The 26,126-nt window shown below is 40.7% G+C and overlaps 3 protein-coding genes across 3 annotated transcripts; 1 reads left to right on the top strand and 2 right to left on the bottom strand.

The window, feature by feature from the left end:
- Window positions 1-335: 335 nt before the first annotated feature.
- LOC127779330 (uncharacterized) lies at window positions 336-899 on the bottom strand. Its single transcript, XM_052306061.1, has 2 exons — window positions 807-899; window positions 336-770 (listed from the first exon to the last, which is right to left on the bottom strand). Exons 1-2 carry the CDS (start codon window positions 897-899, stop codon window positions 336-338), a joined length of 528 nt encoding a protein of 175 aa, XP_052162021.1.
- A 1,664-nt stretch (window positions 900-2,563) lies between these two features.
- LOC127778914 (rRNA biogenesis protein RRP5) lies at window positions 2,564-21,798 on the bottom strand. The gene is made up of 40 exons (XM_052305561.1): window positions 21,489-21,798; window positions 21,171-21,376; window positions 19,145-19,285; window positions 18,820-18,996; window positions 18,624-18,720; window positions 18,082-18,194; window positions 17,873-17,995; window positions 17,694-17,765; window positions 16,337-16,429; window positions 16,095-16,205; window positions 15,879-16,001; window positions 14,800-14,988; window positions 14,608-14,682; window positions 14,270-14,406; window positions 13,971-14,105; window positions 12,659-12,798; window positions 12,428-12,493; window positions 11,989-12,095; window positions 11,837-11,917; window positions 11,691-11,765; window positions 11,504-11,605; window positions 9,824-9,992; window positions 9,612-9,739; window positions 9,168-9,251; window positions 8,968-9,068; window positions 7,965-8,118; window positions 7,809-7,883; window positions 7,585-7,735; window positions 6,767-7,382; window positions 6,358-6,418; window positions 5,826-5,971; window positions 5,559-5,742; window positions 5,385-5,483; window positions 4,915-5,243; window positions 4,647-4,823; window positions 4,179-4,275; window positions 3,949-4,104; window positions 3,648-3,884; window positions 3,492-3,575; window positions 2,564-3,091 (listed from the first exon to the last, which is right to left on the bottom strand). The coding sequence occupies exons 1-40, from the start codon at window positions 21,685-21,687 to the stop codon at window positions 2,984-2,986; spliced, it is 5,718 nt and encodes a 1,905-aa protein (XP_052161521.1). The 5' UTR covers window positions 21,688-21,798; the 3' UTR covers window positions 2,564-2,983.
- Window positions 21,799-24,222: 2,424 nt separating this feature from the next.
- LOC127779329 (uncharacterized) lies at window positions 24,223-24,858 on the top strand. Its single transcript, XM_052306060.1, has 2 exons — window positions 24,223-24,381; window positions 24,421-24,858. The coding sequence occupies exons 1-2, from the start codon at window positions 24,223-24,225 to the stop codon at window positions 24,856-24,858; spliced, it is 597 nt and encodes a 198-aa protein (XP_052162020.1).
- The last annotated feature ends 1,268 nt before the right edge of the window (window positions 24,859-26,126 follow it).

The raw sequence follows: 26,126 nt of genomic DNA, 5'->3' as shown, positions 1-26,126 counted from the left end.
GATGACAATTGAGAAGTTGAGACTCGAGAACGCCCGCTCAACGCCGGGGACGTCGGCCGCGCTCCTGGCCTTCTATGGCCCTAAATGATCAAACCAACGAAACTATTCCTCAACTTCTCCTAGCACTTCAATTATTATCCATTCGATTGATAAGAAAACATACTCGCCTATATGAGAAGTTTACATCAAAAAAATTTACATGCATCTCGCAGAAAAAGAAGAAGAATTTAATTACATCATCCGAGGACAAATAATACGATGATACACCGGCAAATGCATACTGACATACGTACACAAGTTACATGCATGCATTTATATCTCCGATCCGCGCGTGCCTAGCTACGGCCACGTCTGTGCACCGCCGGCCGCCGCCGCTGGCGACGGAGGCGCAGCATCGCCGCGGCGACCCTGCGAGCGCGCCGCCGCTTCTTGTCCGCCTGCAGGTACTCGCGGATCATCTCGTTGATGGCTTCGTAGTCCCCGCCGAACTGCTTCACGGGCTTCACGCTCATCCTTGCGTTGCGCGCCGTCGCCGCCGGTGGCTCTGCGGCTCGTGTGGCGTGCTCCTCCTCCGTCGCCGCCTCGTCGTCGCCGTCGTCGGCCATTATGTCCAAGCTGCCGTCCTCGGAGTCGGCGTCCACAAGCTCGTCGACGGCGTAGTCCACCTCATCTTCCATGAGGCCGCCATTGCCCACGAGATCGCCGCCGACGTCGTCGTCGCTGCCGTCATCGGCGGCGAACTCCACCTCCTGCGGCTCCTCCTCCTCCTCCTCCTCCATCTCCACCTCGTACGGCTCCGCCGCCGCCGCCGCCGCGGCGGCGTCATCAAGAAACACCAAGAAATCGGCGAGCACCTCGCCCTCCGGGAGAGACGGTGATGCCGACGCCGGCGACTCCATTGGCCGCGCTCCGATTTATGGCCGCCGCCGCCGCCGCCTGATTGCCTTGTGTTTAGAACTGAAGGAATCGAGTCGAATCGAATCGAATCGCGCTGCGAATGCGAGATAACTAAGCGCAGCGGCAGGTTGAATATATAGGCCTAGGCAGGCAGGAGCTGGACTCGGAGTCCGATTCACCAAAATTTGTTGGCCCGTTTAGTTCCCCAAACTTTTTTCCCAAAAACATCGCATCGAATCTTTGGACATATGCATGAAGCATTAAATATAGATAAAAAGAAAAACTAATTGCACAGTTATGGGGAAAATCACGAGACAATCTTTTAAGCCTAATTAGTCCGTGATTAGCCATAAGTGCTACAGTAACCCACATGCGCTAATGACGGCTTAATTAGTCTCAAAAGATTCGTCTCGCGGTTTCCAGGCGAGTTCTGAAATTAGTTTTTTCATTCGTGTCCGAAAACCTCTTCCGACATCCGGTCAAACGTCCGATGTGACCCCCAAAAATTTCCTTTTCCCCAACTAAACACACCCTAAATATAGTAAAAATGTCATAGATTATTAGGAAAAAAATAATCATGAAAATGACATTTCTTATAAATTTGATAACCTCCCATTGACATACACACAATATGTAATATGTATTCATAAAAAAAATACATCACTCACCAACCATTAGCCAAATAAAATACCCATCACATAAATGTTAAAGTCTATTACATACTACCTCCACGTTTTTTAATAGATTACGCCGTTGACTTTTTCTCACATATTTGACCATTCGTCTTATTCAAAAATTTTATACAAATGTATAAGATATAAATCACACTTAAAATACTATGAGTGATAAAACAACTCATAACAAAATAAATTATAATTACGTAAATTTTTTGAATAAGACGAATGATCAAACATGTGAGAAAAAGTTAACGGCGTCATCTATTAATTAAAAAACAGAGAGAGTACCTAGTTTAGAGTCCAATATTAAAGTCCATTTCATCACTGCATGGAATTTGGCATATGAAAGGGTTTCCTTTTTTTCTAAATAATTTTTCTTTTCTTTTCTACTGTACAGTTCAAGAAATGTATGGAATACACCAATCTTTTGAAGAATTTATATCCCAATAGACTCTATAAATATCATACTATTTATAAGATTTTATTTATCTTTTTTTCTTTTTTATCAATTCAAATTTGGATTTGGATGAATCCCATCAAAATTCCAGTCGGGTACACTTGAGCCACGTCTGAAGAAGGCTTCCGAATCCGACGGCAATTCGAGGATTGGAGTGCTGATTTTCCCGAATCCGACGGCAATTCGAGGATTGGAGTGCTGATTTTCTGAAAAAGGCTTCCGAATCCGACGGCAATTCGAGGATTGGAGTGGCGCGTGCATCGAACAGCGTTTCTTTCGTATGGAAACTATATTTGGTAATCGACGTATATATACTCATTTTCCTAAATATTATACAAACAGTTATGAAAGCAATCTTAATACATTTGACAACATTTACCATTCCATAAAATTCAAATCTCAACTGAACTTAAACTAATCCATAAAAGAGCTAGAAGGGAACAAGAAAAAGGAAGACAAATCCAACCGATGAACATCATTAGAACTATCCAAATATATTGCTGTTTTGTGGAAATGAGATATAGGCAGCTCATGAGAACCAGGAGGTAATTGCAACATTCCATGATAAGAAAAGGTTTGTATACATCATATTTTGGTAAAAACTTTTGACAATTCCAAGCGTAGAACACTTATTCCTACAAAACTGAATGGGCTGCATTTCCCTCTTAACAACGTTCGTGTTCGCATCACTAATAAAAAATATGCAACCATAGCACTAACGCACAAAATACATCAGACCTATCACCGTTTCTATGATTAGCACTCTTCAGTTTCTGCATCGACCAAGGACTTGACCTTCAGCTATTCAGACAGTTACACCGCCGATCCTCGCAGAAACCTATCAGGAGTCGTCGCATCAGGTTGCTGATCGCAATTTCTGCAGCCACGACTCCGAATAGCGGATAGCAGCAGCAACAGCTTAGGTTCAGAGGGATTATTGGTCTTGCGAATATCAGGCCAGTGAACTCTGAACGTACTCCAGTGCCTTCTGCTTTACATGCTCGATTCTTTCCTCATCACCTTGCGACTTCTCATATTCCAGGTACTTCTTGAATAAAAACTGCGGAAGTTGAGCATAGTATGAGGAATCTAACATTATATTAGATTATAAAAATTATATTAGATTATAAAAAGAATGCTAGTAAAGAGACATGTTTGGGAATCTGACAAGGAAATAACCTATATAAATGCCAAGCATGACCACGAAAATTCTTGATGTATAAATATAAGGTTGGTTAGCCAATAAACAAGTAATTCAGGAAAACCTTCTTATGAGGGAAAAAGAAACAAGGAAAAAGAAACAAATCAGTAACCGATGTGCTACAGTTAACTGCTCCACCCGATTAATTAAACCAAGCCTGTACCACTCAGCTCTGGATTACATTTCTCAGAAACAAACTGTATTTTTCTAGGAATCAAATATATCTGAACATAAAAAAACCATTGAGATTAAGCCAAACCTTCATCTTTTTTGGAGGAAGACTAAGGCATGTTACTCTCTCAAATAATGCCCGTATAATTTCCGTATCACCAAGGCGAATTTCCTACAAGAGATCAAAGCTTGTCAATCAAATTGTATAATTCTTCAAGATAACAGTTTACAAATGTTTGATTACTTGGTCTAGGTAAACACTCCAAAGATCTGTTCTTTTAGGGTACTCTCTTAAGATCAGTTCAAATCTGGATCTCCCTTCCTCAGGCACTCCACACTTGAACTCCAGGATAGCAGTCTGCGATAGGAACTTTATACGCTTGCTCTGAGGTAGACTTAGAAGTGCACGCTTCACTATCAATTTGATGCACTCAACATCCTTGCTTTGCTTGAGGGACAATTGAATACAGCGCAACCAAATCTACAGTTATACCACAAGTCAAAAATTTGCTCCAGACAAGAATTTAGGAAAGCAGCACACTAACCTTGCAGGAAGTTTTGAATCTCTTCGTCATTCTATCAAGAAGTTCATCTGCTAGTGTGTATTGTTCTGTCCTCTCATACATTGCAAGAAGAGCCAAGTGCACCTTTTTGGGATCACAATACTGCAAGGCTCTTTGGAATATCTTCTTGACAGCATCCTGACATATATCAACAATAAATCAGTATAGTCAAAATGGCACAAGAGAATAAATAGTATCATTTTGAGCATTACCTCCCTTGGACTGCCATATTCATTTTCCAGATTAAAATATGCTACCCAAACATTAAGTTTCTCCTCCTCTTCTCTGATGTTTATTGTTCTCAAAGCCCTAATGAAATTAAACAATACCATAAGATGAAAACATTCATACAAAACAGCATAAAAGGTTCAAATAAAAGTTTCAGGAAGGGAAAAAAATGTTGCACCTCTTCTCAGGAGAAATGGTGGCAAGTGGAATTTTTTTCAGGGAAAAATAATTGAAGCTTCATCAGGAAATAAAATTTGGATACAAATATATCTCAGAAAACATTGAAGTTCCACTTAGCAGTGTTAACAGAAACTTCGGAAATAATTCATTTGAGAAAAAATTTTTCTACACAAAATAATTTAGAAGTCCAAAACATTTAGCCAAATTTTGTATATCCAATCACATTATTCAAAACAATATTGACAACAGTAGTTCCCAGATTGCGAACGAACCTTTCCGCCACTGCACGGGCCTTATCAACATCTGCTAGGTCTAACAAAAATGCCATGTAGTTTATCCAGACGAAGCTACTGTTTGGAGAGCTCCTAACCAACTTCTCGAATTCATCTGGAGTCTGGGGTATATCTCTTTGTAAAGCCCTTTCCTCCAAGGCACTGATTTCTAATTCTCTGAAATAACAAATACAAGGATGTAAAAGTCTGGAGTCTTTAAGTCCGAAGGTTTGTGGAAATTAAAAGATATAGATAAACATATGACAACCTTTGTTTTCTCGCCTTCTCCTTCAACCTTTTATTGCTCTTTTTATCATCTACTTCAGTTCCATTAGCAATTTCTTGACCTTTATTATCATTCTCTTGGTCTGAACCTTCAGATTCATCCAAGGAGACCTGGAGTGGCAGCACTGAAGCCCTGGATTCTGGTTTCGGAAGAACTAACGCATGGTTCCGATCTCTACCCATCACAGGATTACGACTGATTTCCTCAGGAACTATTTCGTCATCCTCATCATCACTTGTATCACCCGTAGAATCAGGTCCGATGTAAGATTTCTTCATTCCAATGGATACTCGATGCCGTTCCTCATCAATCTACATGCAAAAAAGAGCAGAACGAATTTTAAAATGGCAATACAGAAGGCAGAATACTATTATGATAAGAGGTAAATTTTGCAAAGCCATCAAATGCAGCAGGTAACTAGCCCGTTGTCCAAAACAAAGGACAAAACTTGCCTTCAAAATTTTGGCTTTAACCTTATCACCAGCTTTGTGGCAAGAATGAATATCAAGGACTGGTTCATCAGAAAGTTCTGATACATGGCACAATGCCACCTACAAGCAAAGATCCATATAAGGTACTGATTTCAAACAACATTTGTGTGTGGTCTCAAAAAAGACAGCACATACCAATTCACTGCCCTGAATTGTCACAAATAGTCCAAAGGATTCTACCCTCTTAACTTGACCAGCAATTATGTCCCCAACATGCAGATCGCTGTAACTAATATCATCTGATTTTTGAGATTTGCTACCAGTATTCTTCCTAAGTGATACCTCAACTTTCCCTGATTGTGGTTCTGAGGACAAGACCCTGCATTTTTTTTTTAAAAAAAAAAAAGATTCAAGACAACACTATTAAGTTCTATATAAAATTTGTAAATGACCAGATCTCACCTTCCATGTACAAGCAGTCCAACTGGGAAATCGTTTTGAGGATTTTCCACATATTCATCAGATAAATTTGACAGAATAATCCTAGCCTCAATAGTCCGAGAAACCATAATGAAACATCCTTTCGAATTCACGCTCTTCACATAGCCCTATGAATATTACCACGCAGCACATTACTCCATATAGAAGATACATCTATGCTAAAATGTAAAAGAAAATAACAATCACTACATTCTTTCAGCATACAACACTGGAAACTGTTTCCACACTGAAGTTTTTAAGTCTAAAAAAAATGTAGTTAATATCCAGTAATTATTTGTGGATTATTACTGAATACATGCCAAGTAAGTTGGAAAATACATCTTACATAAAGTTCAAAAACTGTTTACAGCTTTTCAATGAATAAAGGCAAAATACAGACTTATATTTTTAGAGCAACAGGATGATCAACCATGTGCCTTTGCACACTACTTTGAGCTCATCATACAAATTTTTCGAACAAAATCTAGTTAATCAAAATAAGGTAAGAAAATACCTTAACCTCTGTTCCCGGGCACAGGTCATTGATCTTCTCAAATCGGGAGGTACGAATTCTCCTGCAAAACAGATATGTTAAGCATACATTAGTAGGTATGATACATTCTAAAAAACCTAAACTGTCCAATGATCAGGCCTGCTTAAAATATGCAAGAGTGGGTTGGGATTTTGTTTCCATAAGATACACAACTCCCCCCATCCAAAATGATAGTTGTCACCAGGCAGCAATAGTGCGTGACTGCGTGTAATGGCATGGATCCAATTAACCCTTGATATTAAGGTATGTTTGGAAACCCTTGATATTAAGACATGTGAATTTCAGCAAAAGAGAGATATTAAGCATAAATGAAAAGTCTGCTTGTCAATTTCTTATAAATAAACAAATACATTCACAATCTAGCACTTACGAATCATCAAACAATCTTCTTGACTGGTTAGAATTTGCGCACATTGATGAGCGAAGTGATAAATCAACTCTGACAGACCCTTCTGATGAACGGCTTACATCCAGGACCTTACACTTCACAAACTGACCTTCATGAAATCCAGATATGGGTTCTTGCACCCATGAATCAACAATTTCAGTATAATGAACCCTTCCATGAAGATGAGGTCCAATCTGGATGACAAGCCCACCAACACCAGGTAGAATCTTTTGAATACGTCCACCAATGATATCTCCTTGTTTTGTATGTTCAACAGTAGCAGAGAGTGGTTTTTGTGTTTCGCCTAAATTCTCTGGCAAACTCTGACTGTCAAGTGCTTTCAGTCTCAACAACCGTTTCTCCCTGTTCACACCAATAATGCGTCCTTTCACTGCCTGGCCAACACTATAGCGCTGTTGGAACTTTTCTAGTTCACCAGGCTCAGCTGAACTATCAAGAATAAATAAATGGGCCATAACATCTCTTGATACAGTTAACCAGATCCATTCTCTATCCACCTTGACAACATAAGCATGCACAATGCCACCAATTGAATGCCTTAATTCTGCTTTAGGAGGAGTAAAGTCTTCTAACCCTCCTGTTGTTACATGGTTCCAGTAAAACTTAAGTTATAACAAATCATAAGAGAGCAAAAAGGATGTGCAAGTTATACAGCAGGTAATAGAAATACGTTGACAAAAAAAAATCCTATTGAATAATTAAAAAGGAAGTTGTAACAACTATACAGTATGTTTTTTGTACGTTTGTATTATGGCAAAAAAAAAAAGACTCCAGATTACCTTGAAGCAAAGATGGTCTAATTGATAGTTCCCATTTGGAATTTTTGCCACCTTTTCCTGAATGTTCAGCCTCAGCAACGATTCTCGCTTGGACACTTCGCCCAATTTGGAGTTCACTAAAAGGGAAATCATTGGAATCATCATCAAATACCTGAAAAAATGTATCACTAATCAGCGACTTAGCAATGTTAAGGAAAGTATATCAAATAAAGTCCAACATTTACCTCGGTAATATGAATTCTCCCATGAAGATTGGAACCAAATTTTAGAAGAAGTTCAAGTGGCTTGATATCAATAATCTATGGCCAAAAACAATATGTAAGTAAAAAGGTCGAACAACATGCAGCAAAGAGTTATGAGTTGTACAAAAAGAGTTGAACCTCTGCTTCAACAAGTGATCCAACTTTGAAGTCACTTTTCTTCTTTGCTCTTTTGGAACTGCTAACACTAGAATTCTTGCCTGATGCTTTTGGTAGTAGGAGAAGTCTTCCTGTCGGACCAGAACTTGGCATACTTCCAACAACAACAGTAATGCTTCAACCAAAAAAAATCGAATAAGAAAAATTAGTGGAAGAAATTACTCATAGCTGGAACTGTATGCATGCAACCTGACTGGCTCAGAAGGAACATCATCTAATTCTAAGATTTGTTTTCCTCGGACACATCAAATTATCTATGGTTATTAAACCAAGTGACCAGAGAAACTAATATTCTGATCTTTGATGAATAATGTGTGGGTGCTACAATGTGCCATGATTGCACTTGTATCAAGCCTAGACAGTAACTTAGTGTGCACAATCTCATCGGGATAAAAACCAGGTTCAGGCATGTGTTAAGCACAGATAATGTTTTGTTGTATATCCAGCTAAAATTGAGCTCAATGTCAAGGTTAAACCGTGGAAGTTTCAACCATGAAGCAAGCATACCTCATTCACGATTGGGTTAGCTATACGGCTAGATGGAGGGATGCCGTTAGACAGGTTATGAGTAATGACTATTCTCAAAAGGATGACGTTTTGGACAGTCGGCAAATTCCAATGCACGTGTTATCATTACCATTTCAAAGTGTAACCATACAGAAGAGTTTTTAGTAACAATTCTACTAATATAATTTTTATATTTCAAATCCTTTTCTTTTTTTGCATTTATTAACATTTAAACTTTTGAGGTTTGACTTCACGCATTCTAAGACGTCATCCTTTTGAGAACAGAGACAGTACCTTCAGTAAGGTATAAAAATCTAACAGCAGCTATCTAGGACCATCATAAAAGTTTTTACCCCTACAAGCAAGAATGAGTAGCCCTGGAAGACTCGAACCTGACAGACTTAACAAGTACTAAAACAACAAAGCGATATTCTAAAATTAATTCGCAAAAAATTACCGCTGTCCATTTTCATAGTTGCAGCAAGGAAGTAGTTGTGAGTTGTAATCCATCAGTGGTGCAAAACCTATTGCATAATTATACTCAGGGATGGAAAGAACCTACATTGATCAAGACAACCAAAAAAGTAAGGTGCAATAGATCTTTTGTGCAGCTGTAAACTTGTTAACTTGTTACAATGACAATAGTAATTTGCACACCACATGACTCTCTTTGACTATCTCCACTATTGCATTCACTTCCTCATGTAGCTCCAAGTCCATAACTGCAGCTCTGTGACGTTTCTGAGTATAACAGAAGAAGTACTTATAGTTTGTATAATATGCTAATCAGTAAAAATACAGAAGTTGGAAGTGTATGTAACATCCAGTATTGGCACCAAAGAAACTGAAACTGGCAAGTTAGCGGATTAGCAAACTGAATAACCATGCAAAGTTGAAGAAAAGCTGCACAGGAATAGACAGAATAGCAAAAAAAAAAAAAAAAAAAAAAAAAACCTCCAATACAATTCTGTGCAGGAAAACAAATGACTAAATGGCAATGGCAAAGAAAAACAAAAAAATCTTTTAGAGGGCAGGCAACTTCTAAGTTCTAACCAGACTGTATATTATTGAGCATTTCAGCAACGTGCATGTTAACATTACCTTCTTTTTTCCAACTTTGCTGACACTGCGAACAAGTTCTGATTTAAGGGATATATTAACAACTCCATCAGATAAATCGATAACAAGACCCTTCACAGAAGAGCCTACTTCTACACTACTGTCACCAACTGCAAAGAAAAAGGAAAAGAAGTTTGGTACTGATCTAATCAGTGAAAACAAAAGGCAACACAACAAGAAAGTGAGATACATACGTTGATGATGTTCAATTAAACCGACAACATCCGGATGGCTTTGGAAGTTCAGGATAACGCCATATTCTTCGATCGCTCCCACCTCCCCTTCCACCAAGTTACCAATGGCAAAAGTGTTCAACCAGTCATGGAAAGAACTACTTGGATCTGAATACTTCAGTTCTGTGATCTACATAAAAAAAAGGCAGACACCATTTGTAAGTGTAAAACTTGAAACATCACCAAAGAATGAGATTTGTGTCTCCGAGAAGAGAAAATAGAATGGGGTTCCTATTCATCAGGTGACTGAAAAATTGCTAATCCAGATACTTTATCATCAGATGAAAATCTAACCACTCTATCGCTCCCCTGATTTATTACATACAAACAAGTAACAACACTCCTTGGATAAAGATCGAAACAATTAATTATTCAAAGTTTCTAACCTAGACACAAAGATTAAAAAGAAATTCAAACCTAAAAGTAGACCCAAAAAGAAGAAACAATTTTGAGCATAGAATTGTTAGCACCCAGTTTGCCCGAGGGCGCCATCACAGCAAACGAGGGAGCAGCAAGCAAGCAGATAAGAGCAGCAGCAGCAGCAAGGAGCCCTGGCGGCGGCAGCAGCACAAGGCAGAGAGTGTAGCGGCAGCGGCAGCAGCAGCAGAGGGCACGGAGGGTGACGGCAACTCCAGGTCCTGCGTCGGCGAGGCAGCAGCAGGCGTCAAGGCGAGAAAGGCGGCAGCAAAGGCGGGCCGTCCTGGCAGAGCCGACGCTCGAGCTCAAGGCGGAGGGCTGAGGGGCGCGGTCAGGGTCATCCTCAACTCGCTCAGTGGCCGGCAACAGCTGAGTGTGGCCGGAAATGGTGCAGATCAGCGGCGCGAGCAGAGGAGATGATACCTGCCTCGTCCACGGGCTGCGCAAGCAGAGTCAGTGGTGGCAGTGGTCGGTGATGGCTGTAGCAGGTCAGCAACGGCCGATGGTGGCTGGGGTGGAAACCCTAGCCCTAAACCATGGGCTCTGATACCATGTTATTGACTTGGATTACAATGGGCCAATTGGGCCAACAGGTATACAAACAAGGCTGTACAATATGCAGGAAACACTCTCTAGAAAGGAGAAAATACACCACTAGCTATGCATACATCTAACAAGCATATCCTGTTTAAGATAACTGATAAGAAATTCCAGGAGAGTGAATTAGCAAAACTGATCAGAACACTGAAGCAACAGGGCAACAAGTTCCTTATCAAACAGATAGCTCCAAATTGTGTGATATCTTAAACCTTCATTCAATGGTATCCTAGCTGTGAAATTTTGATGTATTCACTAAATTTAGATCACCTGATCGCCTGCGATCTGGTACTATCAAAACTTACGTTGGGTGGCATGAAGACCAATGACAATACATTCAGAAGATCACACAATACCGTCCATGCTATGTCACAAGGTTTGCCAGGAACCCGATAGTTTGATACAATCAGAAGACTGCACAATACTATCATCCTACATGACACTTTCATTGGTGATACTTAAATTTAGTATCATGCATGATCTTGGACCTCTTGTTAAGATCTTTAGGATCGCAATATTGCTAAAATCCTATTCTGTTGCCCGCTACGTAAATAATCAAGCAGCTACCAGAAAGATGAACACAAGATTTTTCTTAAACCTAGAGTAGCAAATAGTTTGGAGTGTGACCTTCTGATCTAGAAGAAAGTATCCTTGAACAAATGAACAGTCTGCTGAAGAGCACATAGACTGCTGAAGAGAAAGCTTCACTCTGGCAGATTCTGCATTTACCTAATTAAAAGGTCAAACATTCAGATGAATGCAAGTAACATAGGATGCAAACATGGAAGTACCAAAAGGGGAGTGTTATATATACATTTAGGATATGACTCCGAACGGATTGGCCAACATAGAAGGCATTGGACAGCTTTTCTACTGAACGATCAACAGCCTTCAAGAAACAATGAAGATTAGGCTTTACTGAAATTAAAAAAAAAAACAGCGCAGATGAAAAATTCTTACTTTATCCTTGGGAGAAAAACCAGTTAGATGTCCAAGAAAGCGAACAAAACAACCAGCTTCTATGATGTTGCAAACATAACCCTACGTAAAAATGGATGTCAACCAATTTGCCCATAAAAAAATCCATGTGAAATTAAATAAAGAAGTCGTACATGAAATACAGATCCTGCATGCATCTGAGATATTTCTGATGGAATGTCACTTGCACAGTTGATGAGTGATTGCTTGGCTGAAAGAACTAAATTTTGCCCTTCAACATCTGCAGAGCATGGAATTTACAATGAGAAAGCCAATAATTAGTCGTGTGAAGCAATGTGTATGAAGGGGAAAAAGTGCATCAGGAAGGATCTATAAACAATAATATATTGTAATGTGAACACAATATATGCAGACCAAGATTTGCTGTGTGCATAGTGTAACACAGATTATAGGACCAATTTATTTATCATGAACCAAACTTGTGCTTTTCTACTCTTGATATACAGGTTTATATTTGTACATTCTACACTAGAAAGAGAACATGTGCATGTTTGCCCCTTAGTTGACATTAGTTTGACAGAGGGATACAATTGTCAACTATGAAAACGTTACCGAGAACTAAGAGCTCGCTGAACTCATGGCCAGGCTTCAACAAATTCTTCAGTTGAGCAGCTTGACCTGATTGAAAACAGGTTGATGGTAAGTTCAACATAACAGAAGCGATGTATTAATGAAAAATAAATCACATCTTATCCATGTGGTGAGTGTCTAAGGGAAAGAGACTTTCCTCGTGCAAATAAATATACGTAAAGTGTAGAATACAAAAAAAGAACAAGGACATACCACGATGGTCTGCTAGATGTTCATTAAGTATTGATCCCTTGCAGAAGCCATTTACACTGACAACAACTGCTGCAGGAGTAAGTCGCTCCACAACACCAGATACAATACTTCCCACCTTTGGGGTGTCAGCTTGAATAACCCTACATGACAGAAAAGGAGAAGCAGAAAGGTGTTTTTTTATTATTATTATTTTCAGTCTATCCATAATATGAAAATTCCCAGTAAAAGGGAAAAGGGGAATTGGAAAAATGTTAAGACAGACAAACTAAGAAAAGGGTATATTAAAAACCAAATGAACCAAGCAAAATACTGTGCCTCATGTAGTATAGGCATATAGTTGTAGATCAACTAAGAGTAGGAAGTTCCATTAATCGCATTAAACGGAATTTCACAGGTTGAAATAGACAAATGGCTAAATTGAAATATACTACGAGTAGGAAGTTCCATTAATCGCATTAAACGGAATTTCACAGGTTGAAATAGACAAATGGCTAAATTGAAATATACAATATAACATATCTATACTCCTTTAAAAGGGAGTAGTGGTGGTGGTGAGTGGTGAATTTGCCACCACCCCACCACCAACTCTCTATTACGAGTCATTTTTCATTTCCTTGCATCCACAGTGGCTTAATACTCAGATTGCCATGAACAAAAATGACTTCAAAAAATTGTTGCCTGTTTTCTTGGTTTTGAGAGGGTGCTATATTTCTTTGTTTTGTGCACAGGTCAAAATAAAGGGGCAGCAAGATGAAACTTGGAAGAGGATATGACAGGACATGGTTGCATGGACATCAAGCCTGGTGAAAATCCATAGCTCAAGGCGTTCACAATATTTAACGATGATTATTTCATTATTTTCTCCCTGGCGATCCAACCCATAAAAGAAAAACATACTACAGAGCCAACAAAAATAATCTGTTTCTCCTCCAATCATCATACCCAAATTTTGACAGATGCTAGAAGCACAGAGTCTTTACTTTGTTCAGTATGGAATGATATTGCCAAAAAAGAATTTAAAAAAAACCATCACAAAATAACTCCATTGTCATCTTACTATAGTAATCATACAAGTCTCTAAGTGGACATCATCATATTGACAAGACTAGAAAACCTTATAAAAAGACAACAGAAAGATTATAGGAAATGTTGAATCTAACAAGGAACTATGTATAATTCCACATATTCAAGGTGGAAAAAATACACCAGCTACTTGTCATCACATAAAAAAAAAGCAAACCAAGACTGGAAATAAAAGAACAACAGAAGGCACTCATTTATCATATAAAAAGAGGAAGAGAAAGGTGCTTACCTATTTGTAGATATCAGAAAAGTAACATTTATTTTCCTTGAAGCAGGGACTACACTCACAACTCTGCATTTGACCACTTGACCAACGTGGTAAACATTTTCAGCTTCAGTACCTGGCTCTAATCCAAGCTCAGATCTAGCATAATTTCACAAGGAATGGGAAAACGAAATGTTTCAGAACCATGTTCCATTAATAGCTAGTTAGTAACAATAGAAGATAGCACTCATAAAAAGTTGAATTCACTAAACACAGACACACATGGAAGTCTGAACTAATGTATTCAAAGGTTTGAGATTAACCTGCTAACAAAACCCTGAACTCCATTGTAGAATTTCACAAAGCAGCCATGCTTTTCAATTTTAGTAATCCATCCATGCGTCAATAAACCAATCTTAGCATCAGCATATGAGGCCAATACATCAAGTTTTGATTTGACCTGAACAGAGTACAGAATTTCATCATTGAACTCACACCAGGACAAACCGAAGCAATGCACTAAAAAAGACTAACATCTAGATTGAATTGTCTTCTTTATAAAATAATTAGGAGAAATCTGAAGAATGATATTCCATCATGCTCTAGACTACACAAGAAAATGCGGTAAATAGAAATATCCTAGGGCGGACAGGGAAGGTACCAGAGATTTCTTGAATGTCACTGTTATTCTCTTGGATTTGCAACCCAAAACACGGAAAGTTAATTCAACTCCAACCTACATAAAGAAACACAAAAAAAATGAAGTGTCATTCATGGACATATTAGGCTTGTCATATGGCAATTCCATAGTGTAAGCGAAAAAAAAAGGGAAACAACAAAAATGCAGTAGCACCTTAAACTTCTTCGGCGGTTTTACAACATGTTCTAACTCAGACATGTGTGGAAGTGGGCAAAGTGCTTTCACGCCACTCGAGAACTGCACAATTGCACCAAAAGGCTCAACAGTAACAACCTTAGCCCTTACTACCATTCCTGGCTTAACATCAGCATGAGTGAAAACAGACCCTTCAAAAGCACTTTCCTGCAAATAGAAAGAAAAATTGAGCATTCTGAGTACATCAATTTTACCCCAATTCATGATAATTTGATCAAATATATCTGAAAGGAACTGCAATATAATTAAATTGAATGGACAAATAGGTAAATGTTGTTTTGGGGTTAAAGCCGCACACCATTCATTTTTTTTTCAACTTCTTGGCATTCCAAGTGCCATGCTTTGACAATAGCATATGCAAATGATGGAAAACGATAAGCAAACTGCATATGGAAGTGCATAAGGTGATAATTTAACGAGTTAAAAAGGAGTCAGGTGAATTAAATTTTATTTTGCAAGGGTATGTGACCCTTATTGAGCAAAAAGCCCAAGTACACATATAATAATAATAATAATAATAATAATAAAAGAGCAGCTTGTAATGAATGGACTGGACTACCAGTATACTAAACAGCATTACAGAAACAAACATGATTACTTCAATCAAATCACCACCCATGATTCAACTGATCCATATTTTTTGCAGCAAAGTTGATATTTCAAACAATGCAGCTTTACCGAATAAATCCAAGCATGGTGTATATATACATGTTCAATAAGACAAATTATCAGTGAACTAATCATTTTAACCAAACAAACTGCCAGTAGCAACTTAGTTAATGCCTTATGTGGAATAGAATTGCAGAATACGTTCGATGATAAGAGTGTTAAAAAGATTGGATAAACCAAGTGGGTACTAAGAAAATATATTTCGGATCTGCAATGAGCTGCCGAGTAAGAACAAATGCTGTCAAGTTTGAAGTATTTCAAATTCAAACATAAATCATGACTTAAAACTAAACAGGATCTGCATTTAAAAACACTTGTAAGGAAAACCTCCACTAAGAAAACTAAGTGATGAGACAAGATGCACTTACTTTTAGCGTGCCTATTGCAACTCCTTCAAGATGTCGCACTCCAAGCACACGGACACGTGCCATGCTACCTTCTTTAAACTTCTTCTCCACATTTTTCACATCTTTGTCTGAGACATCATGTATCTGAAGATATATTTGAAAATATAATGTGAAACCCTCATAGGCCAATCAATGATGATTGATGTTAACAACGGAGCATTCAATAAAGTGACATACACTAACAAACCCAGGTGATGGAGTTGGAGAAGGTATTTCAAGAAAAAGACCAGCCCTTTTATCCATCCTCAAAACACGTGCTTTGTCGTAGATTTCTCCAGCTTTAACGTTCTGACAAATGGGAAAAACAATTATCACAAAAGATAAAGACTGTGAGTCCAGGACAGAATAGCTCATGTAACTATATTTGACTAAAGCCAACTTTATAGGCATAACGATAAATTGAAAAAGTGAAAACTTACAATAGAGGGTACTTTAAGGCGAAGTAACTGTTGATTTAATGTAAGTCCAACTGCCCTTGTTGACGGATCAACAAATAATATCCGAGCATTTACCTGTGGATTATAGCCTAAAGGTTAAAAGGGGAACAAGAAGTTCTTTTAAAATGTCTACAGCAGTAACCAAACTGTTGACAGCAAGAAATTGATCCAGAACTGAACAAACTTAAATGGAATATAGGGCCATAGTGGATATCATCATGCAGACTAGTGTTATCTGATCATCCGATTAATTCTGATTAATCGTCCTGATTGGTCCCCAAACTCCGGTCAGGGACATTCATTTGATCAGCTCGATCAGAAATCTGATCATCCAATTAATCGTCGACCAAGCGTAGTTAATCGTCCGATCAGAGCACCTATCAATCACTTTTAGAACAAGTGTTCGGTTTTAGTTATGAATAATGTGCTACTACTGCTGGTTGCTTTATACTGTGATTGCTTTGTACTAGAGCAAGTAAGTGACCATCTTACCATCACTTATTAGTATTGTGATTGCTTTATACTATGCAATATATAGAATATAGGTTCTGGTATACATAGTACCAATCAGGTCAATTAATCGAGGCTGATCAACGATTAAGCGTCCTGATCGGTCCCTTGGAGATCAGGATCGATCAGCGATCAGATAACATTGATGCAGATTTGAAAAATAAACTACAAGCATGTTTTTGACATGTTCAAATGTTGTGACCTCGTTTCCATGAATGAAGGTTGTATGGGTGGGATCGTAAGGGTCCTAGCCAAGTGTACTGGTGCCGTAGAAGGATAGGAAGATGCATGGGATAGAAAAGGAAATATTTCTTTTTTTCTTGTTATCCACTTAGATGACCAGCCTCTCCTCAGATAGAGGATTGCCCATAAAAATCAGGAACTAACAATAGCAATACTATCTAATATGGAATGTAATCAAATAACTAATCCAACCACTAAGGGGATCATCATCTTCTAAACTTGTTCAGATGGGCCAGATATCTCTAGCGCTGCTGCTACTGCTACCACATCTAACAACTAAGGAATCATCATCACTAATTTCCAGCCAAGCATATTTTTTAATTATTAGAAGAACTATGCAGACAGATGACTGTCAAAGTTTCTCACTGCAAACGAAGAAAAGAAACAGCACAAAAAACAGAATAGTTAACAAACAATGTAGAATTGTAGATTTCAAAAGGACGATAGCATGAGTAAGAAGAACTGTGATACTGCAAGTGGGTATAAGCATCTATCTCATTCACATAAAAAGAAATGTTAGACATGTGCCAATACTTTAGACATCATAGTCACAAAATGATCAATATTACGAGAAATTACTGAATACCTTCTTATTCTTAATGTAATCGTCTTTCCAGCTACCAGAGGGGAAGGAGTTGGACAAATTAAAAATATCGGCCTGATAAAATAATACAGTGTAAAATTTTAAACAAGAGTACTATTGAACAAAAGAAAAGTGAAGCTAAAAGAGTTAATTAAAATACTGAGATGCTTAGAAGAACTTACTGTTCCTGTGAAATAAGTAAGAAATGATAACATAACTCCATTTTCGAGGACTGAATGAACACGTGCATTGACCATCATGCCAGGAATTAAATGATCAATAGAAAGGCCTTTCAGATCTTTAATCTAGATAGAAACAACAGTAGAAATAAGTGATAACTGATATAAGGAACAAAAAAGTAAGGACACTGGTCAATAATTATTCAACATACAATAGATTTAGAAAGCAAATCTTCGTCAGAACTCAAGTGAACAATTTCCCGAGCTTTATCAATTGCCTTCACAACACACTGTATAAGTTGTCCACTCTCAATCTTCGCGCTTTCTGTAAATGATTACCAGTTAATCAACTCCTAAGTATTTCCCCAAAGGAGCATCATGATCAGCACATGACCTCAATGGAGAAAAACAAAGAGAAATGTTTGTATATACAGATACAGTAAACAAGTGCAGGAAACAAGACGGCTACAATAACCAAATACCATTAGAACAAAGCATGCAGATTGTTGGTGTTTTCTCACAAATGTGAATGTTGCAATTCTTGTGAAATTACAAGCAACTATACAGTACAGCTACCAACTACAAAGAAGCTTCAAAATTGCTAAACCTGACAGTACGCTAAAGCACTTTTAGCAATCCAAGTAGCTGCTATTACAGGTTTAGAACAGTAACTAGGTGCAGCATAAAATGCAATGTTGTCCAAGTGTGTGTATGTGTGTAATCTAATATCTGATTAGCCACAGATTGTGCCTACCTCTGTCAGCCTTTGGCATGAAACCACTAAAGGAGGATACTCCAAAATGAAGAATGTAACCATGATCCTCAATACTTTTCACTTGGGCGGTGAGTACCTACGAATTAACATGCATAAGGAAAATTTTCATATTAATACTGTCCTTTCGAGATAACTAAACCGATAAGGCATCAGCACCAGGGTGAGTAGACGATACCATTCCATCCTGGATAGCATCCAGAGAAAGGCCCTTATATATCCGGCTCAATCGTAAGGATAACCAAACACGCTTGTTTACTTTTCCTTCCTTATTATCATCATCAACTCTTAAAACTATACAAGGAACGAGCTGCCCAACATGAACAACATCTGCACATATACTGCCCTCACTATCCTGCAAAGGAACACAAGTTGCTAACAATGAGAAATCATAACTAAAATAAATGCCAGTATCAGTTGGATTTATTGATGGCAATGTGCAGATAGGACAACAATAAAGCCTATTGACATTAAAGGAATGAGAGTTTTAAGCTATCCAATACCTTACGAGTTTCTTGCGAAGTAATGTCATGCACTTCCTCTGATCGAACAAACCCTCTCATTCCACCAGGTAGACTTACAACAATGTCTTTTTGGTTAACTTCAATTACAACACCCCATAGCTTCATATTTGGTGAAATATTCTGACAAAAGAAGAAAATATATTTGTCATGCGCTCATGGCTGCTTCTTCAAAACAGCAATACTATATCTAAAAATTTCTCAATGAGAATAACAGTTCCCATGACCAACTTGTACTTCTAATATACATGTTCCATGATTTATTGTTGCAGATCAAATCATCAAACAGAAAACATAGTTGGCAAATTAATCAGACCATTTTACTAAAAGAAAAAAGAAGGCCCTTAGTTTCCCCTCTTTTGCATGTTTCATGAATTTCAAGTTAACAAAACTACATGGTTATAGTGCTATAACTCAATACAACTGTAGCCACATGACCACATCTAACCTAACGCACTCGTTCAAAAGGGGCCAAGGACATCATGGTGCCTATGTAAAGTTATGAACATGAGAATGTGTTGTGCGCACTACATCATCTTAATATACACACAGTTTAAGTTCATGCAATATATCCCCACAACAGCAACTGGAATTAACTAGAGTAGGGGGGAGACATTTTTTTTTCAGGGATCATTCATTAAGATGGATGGGCTGGGCCAATGGCATGTGTGACAATTGTTGCAAGCCCAACAACTGTCATAGCACTGAGACATGTTTGTTCTCATGAGCTATGTTAGACCAAACAAGCCATATCCAATTATTGTCCATACAAACTGATCAAAGCAGATCTAAAAGTCAAGATCAAAACAAGAGCTGAAAGTAAGTCAAGTTAATGTAGAATAAGGACGGCAACAAATAGATAATTAGTAGTGGCTGCATGCCAAGTATGCCAACGTAATGAACATGTTATCCATCCAAATATTTAGTGTTTCAATTGAATCGAGTATGGTGCAATGCTAATGGCTGAACAATCTGGCTATTTCCCAGACAGCTGAGATAAAAAGTGTCATTTGCGCATCCTGTAATGTGGACATAGGTGGTGAGGGGAACAGCAAAGAAGTGATGGAACATAAGTCTGATGTCACAAACTGCATAATTAACTTCCTGACAATCTTTTTCGTAGTTGATAAAATTGTGTTCTAGGGAAGGTAAGGTGATTGGTAACATAAAATGAATAAATGGAAACCTTCTCCTTTTATTGACACAGAATAAATGGAAAGTTTGGCTTCAAGTCAGTTTGACACTATGTTTCTTGGGCCATCCTAATCTAGCATCGCAAGAAAGGATAAACTTGCTGCAGTTCATTCATAATGTAGAGGTACCTTTGAGATACAAAATGCAATAGACCCTAAAGCTTTGCATTTGGCTCAAGAAAAAACATATAAATGACATATAGTGGGAATGTTCAAAGCTGTTAGCTGGGGTTGGTACAGAGCGGTAGCTGCAAGTATTGAAACACCTCCCCATAGAATAATTGGAGAAAGGTAATACAAACATCCAGTTTAACCAATCTGGCAGGAGTTCACATTGTTCACAAGTATACAGTGATGGACTGATGGTTGGATGGACCAAATCTTCTTAAATTGCAAATTGAATATTAAATTAAACTATTGAGCTATCTAGCTCTCAAACATTGTTTTTATTTGTTCCATCTAATTGACTCATCAGCCTCAAGTGTCACGTCAGTTTCATGTACTTATCAATGGTTCGATTGACCTTCTGAACTATCAGGTGTTCTCAAATTCAGGATGCACCACAGGCTGCGAGGCATAAATGAACATCGTGATTGAACTACATATCAAGTATAGCATGTGTCCGACAACTGAGAAACTAGCAGCATACTTACATATCACAGATTAAGCTTTACAGGACGCAATGCGTTCATATGAGGTTATGCTACAACCTTCCATGTGCTAACCCTTCAATGTGCTAACCATATGCTTTGTGAACGGTTCGTTGTTGATATGATGATATCTTATCATGAGCAGTAGAGAGTAAATCCAGCTACCTTTAAGGTGACGCGATTAGCGAAGCGTGGGAGCTTCCCGGTGGTAGCCCCGCCGAAGAGGCTCCCCAGGTCGTCGTCGCCACCGGCTCCCGACGAGGATGCACCCTTCCTCTTCCTCTTTCCCCTCCTCTCCTCTCTCTCGAAGTCCGCGTCCGCCTCCGCGCGCGCCTCCGCCACCTCATCCCTGCTCAGCAGGCTACGCCCTCCTGCTCACACACACAGCGCACGAACACCGCCGCACGCACGCACTGAATCAAAATTGGCACGCAGAGGCGGAGGCATACCAGAAGGATGGGGGGATTCAAAGCGAGTGGGCACCTCTCGGGAAGTCGCCGTCGTCTGCGGCGGCGGCGGCGAGGACGGCGGCGGAGTCCGGGGCCGCCGGACGCTCCTGCTGCTCCCCCTCACCCGCCACCTCCTCCTTGCGCGAGTGCTTTTTGAACTGCTTACTCTTAGGGCGCAGCTGGTCGGGCTTCCCCGATCCCTTCCCCTTCTTCCCGTCGCCGCGCGGCGCCATCGCGGGCGAGCCGGCAGCGAGAGCTAGAATTCGGGTGGAGGCGGCGGCGGCGGCCGGGGTTGCGTGCGGCGGCGCCGGCGAATGGGGGGGAGAAGGGTTTAGGTTTCAAGTGGGGGTTTTAGAGGAGAGAGGTCGCGACTCGCGAGAGCCTTTTTAGCCTCACAAGATGGCGGCCAACCTACGGAAAATGGGCCGGTATTGAGGCCTGCCTTGATCAATCAATGGCGGACCTGATGCCGAGTCTGAAATTCGTCCCTAAACGCGTCATCCGTTATTTGCTAATGTGATGCCTACATGACGTTGGCGTAGCACTAAAAGTATTAAAAAACCATGGGTTCATGAAACCCACGTGTTAGTGAATGTTTGATTAATAAAGAAAAAAAATACAACGACACCCACGTCATTAGGCCCTCTATTTATCCTCTTCTCTCCCACTAAACCCTAGCTGCTCCGAACATCAGTGACGATGGTGGTGGGGTCGTACCAGTCGGCACGGAGGAGGAAAGATGCCTTCGTGGTAGTGGAGGACGCCGGGTCCACCACCATGCGCAGGCTAGGGGCTGTCTTGGGCTGAAATTATTGGGCTATGTCTTCGCCATGCCGGGCCGAGTCGGAATCCAACTCCTACTCCAAGAAGGATGCCGACGTGGATGAAAGCCAAGTGCCCTATATATTGATCGCCCTACCTAAAAATACGTGACGGATCACACGTTGGCACGCGCATGCAACAGAGTTGCAGTCACCGGCAGGGATGGCCTCGACGGTGACGGCGGAGGGGGGCCTCGGCATCCGTGAAGGCAGAGTCACCGACGGCGCCGCAAGCAGGAGGACAATGAACGCCAGGATGAGCGTGAAGCCAATGAGCCTCGGCATCGACTACACCATTCTCGAACGAGCTGATCCGCAAACACGCCGGGGAGCTGCGGCAACGGGCGGGGTGGCAACGGTTCCGCGGCTGGCCGAGATGTAGGCGCCGACCTATGACATGCCGCCGACGTAGGGATTTCGTACGCACGCGCGACGCACATGTAGAATGTAAATTTACGCGTGCGTCGGTGTATAAATAGTCCTAATGGTAATACATTTACACTGCATTTACATTTGACAAATTTCTTAAAAAAATATTACCAGATGTATAGATAGTCCTAATGGTAATACATCATCGCGGTTTTGACCCGCTACACCAAGAAGAAAAGGAATCAAATGTTGCACCTTTTTTATATATAGTGAATTACATTTTTGGCCAATTTTTGTTACCTAAGTTTCGGTTTGGATATCACTCTATTCAATCATTGTTGCATTTTGGATCACCTTAACACTTTTGTCTAGCTACATCCAGCCAGAGTTTACACTTTCGATTTCGGTGAAATTTTCTGCGATTTCAGTAGGACCAAAATACAAAAATTTCGGTCGATATGTTGATTTTCTAGTGGGGTCCGAAATTATCAAAATTTCCGAAATTTCGAACCAAAATTACAATAGTTCCATCCAACCTCTCTTTGGATAAAGATGTGACCTGCATGTAAACAATGCTGTTAGAGGGTGAACTCCTCAAGCGGGGGACAGTGAGGCCCTCCTTGTTAGTTCGGCCAGGGGCAGCGGGTGAGAATCGAGGATTCGGTGGAAGGTGTAATGTAGAGGGGGTTGGGCCCCTTAAGAACGATGAGACAAAAGAGGTTTATACAGATTCGGACCATTGAGAAGCATAATACCCTACTCCTGTGCTTGGTTGATCGAGTGGATGAACCGACTCCAGCCGGGACTCTCATCATCGTAACGGACGGGGCATGGCAGCTGGCAGGTCACACGCCGCCTAACGTGTGACAGTGCGCAGGCGCACTACCTCGGTCCCATCGGTCATTCGATTGGGCAGGCGCGCTGCACATCACATTAAATGCGGCGTGGCGCGCCCGCTCAGGGCGCCTTTGAATGTGGTTACGTGGGTGTTGGGACAGCCCATCTAATCCCCACACACGTGGGTACTGGGACAGCCTCTTCCCTCTAGTTTTGATACCCTCGGACCCATATCACCGACAAGTATAGATCATCGGCATGAGAGTGCTGATATGCTTAGAGGCTGTTAATGTACTATCAAAGTTTAGGTGGTCCAAAGTATAAAAGGAAGGGTAAAAATACCTAATCCAAACACCAAAATGAAAAGATTAGACAGAGCCACAGGCACAAAGGATAGTTCAAAGTGAAATTTAGATAATAAGTAAAAAAAAACACCAAAATGCAATTCAAAAAAAAAAAATCGCGTACCCACTCCATTTCCCGAAGTGCAGTCGGATTCGGATTTCTTTCTCGAAAAAGGAAAAATAAAATGTCGCAAATATTTTCGCGGTTTCTCGCGACATAGGAGTTGGAATCGGACTCGGAGTACTCCGCGCGCGGCCGCCTATAAATTCAAAGCTGCCGCTGTTGTTGTTGCGTTCATTTCTCGCATTCGATCTCAGCTACCTCCCACGATCCGGTTCGATTCGGTTCGTCCCTGAGCTGTAAACAAGAAGGCAGCGATCGATCGGAGCGCGGCCAATGGAGTCGTCGTCGTCGGCGTCCCTCCCGGAGTACGTGCAGTTCGACGGCGATCTACTCCCCGTGGCGTGGTTGGAGGGCGAGGTGCTCGCCGAATTCTTGGCGTTTCTTGATGACGCCGCGGCGGCGGCGGCGGAGGATGAGGCGGAGCCGTACGAGGTGGAGTTCGAGGAGGAGGAGGAGGAGGAGCCGCAGGAGGTAGAGTTCGCCGCCGATGACGACAGCAACGACGACGTTGGCGGCGACCTCGTGGATGATGGCGGCGTCATGGAGGAGGATGGGTTGGATTACGTATACGACGACGACGACGTCGAGCTCGTGGACGCCGACTTCGTGGACGGCAGCTTCGACGACGGCCTTGTGTCCGACGCGGACGCCGACGGAGGCGCCGCCACTGCGACGGCGGAGGAGCACGCCGCACGAGCCGCAGAGCCACCGGCGCGCAACGCGAGGATGAGCGTGGGGCCCGTGAAGCAGTTCGGCGGGGACTACGAAGCCATCAACGAGATGATCCGCGAGTACCTGCAGGCGGACAACAAGCGGCGGCGCGCTCGCAGGGTCGCCGCGGCGATGTCGCGCCTCCGTCGCCAGCGGCGGCGGCCGGCGGAGGACGGCGGTGCACCGACGTGGCCGTAGCTAGGGCACGCTCGGAGATATGCATGCATGTAACTTGTGTACGTATGTCAGTATGCTTCGGTGTATCATCGTATTCTTTGTCCTCGGATGGTGTAATGTAATTACATTGGATTGAATCAGTATTTTGAATCATCCATCAAATTCTCGGCGTGTCATTTACAAATAGGAAGTATGATTCAGGTGCTGAAAAACGTAAGAAGAAAAATAAAACAGCAACTCAATTTCAAAAGGGCGCTCTTGATAAATTTGTATCCTTTTGCCTTGCGGTAAGTGCGCAGTGCTGCCACTCGGTCTTCCACGGCTGAAGGTGTTCTGTCTTCAGCGCGCGCCCCATTTCCACCTCCTGTTCGCCTTGGAACAGAGGTATTAACACCAGCTGGGCGTTGTCCCCCACGAGCATTCAGAGAGAAATCCATTCGCCGAGGTTCCTGACGAACAGTTTCCAGCACCTCCTCGAGTAAACAAGCGAGATCCACAGCAGTATCTATGTCGGAGGGCCGATGTAACATACTCCCTCCGGTTCTATTTTAATTGACGTTTTGGACAATGACACGGTCTACAAGATACATCTTTGATCTTATTTTTCTATTATAGTATATATAATAAATAAATGCATGTTTACTTTTATTATAGTACTTTAAAAGACAAATCTATATATGTTGTTCTAGTTTCTTTAAACTAAATATTTTAAAGAGTCAATCTATTTTATGCCATCGACAAAGCGTAGGTTCTACAATATGCCACCGACAAAACTCAGTTCTACGATATACCATCAAATAACTCATTTTCTTCCTTATATGCCATCGTTGTTAGTCAACCATTAGTCAAACGCCATTAAGAGAGGAAAAATGACCATTTTACCCCTTGGATAAAATTAAGATTTTGCACAATGCCATGTCGCACTAAAAAATCTTGTATGATAAAATGACAAGTGATTTCTATTTTTCATCAATGAGAAAAAAATAATAGATCATGACCAGTGAAATCGATGTGGATGCATGAAACCCTAGGGGTAAAATGGACATTTTCTTACTCTTAACGGACTTTGACTAACTGTTGACTAGCGGCGATGGAATGTAAGGAAGAAAACTAGTTGTCTGATGGTATATTATAGAACTAAGCTTTGTCAGTGGTATATTGTAGAATTCATACTTTGTCAATGGCATAGAATGGATTATCTCTATTTTAAAAGTTATTGATGGTCAAAGTTATAAAAGCTTGACCTCAACCTTGTCCAAAACATAAATTAATATGGAACAAGAGGGAGT

Source organism: Oryza glaberrima, chromosome 7 (genome assembly GCF_000147395.1).
Source record: "Oryza glaberrima chromosome 7, OglaRS2, whole genome shotgun sequence".
In the NCBI taxonomy this organism is placed as follows: Eukaryota; Viridiplantae; Streptophyta; class Magnoliopsida; order Poales; family Poaceae; genus Oryza; species Oryza glaberrima.
Note: the sequence above shows the minus strand (reverse complement) of the source record. Positions and strands in the feature narration are given on the sequence as shown.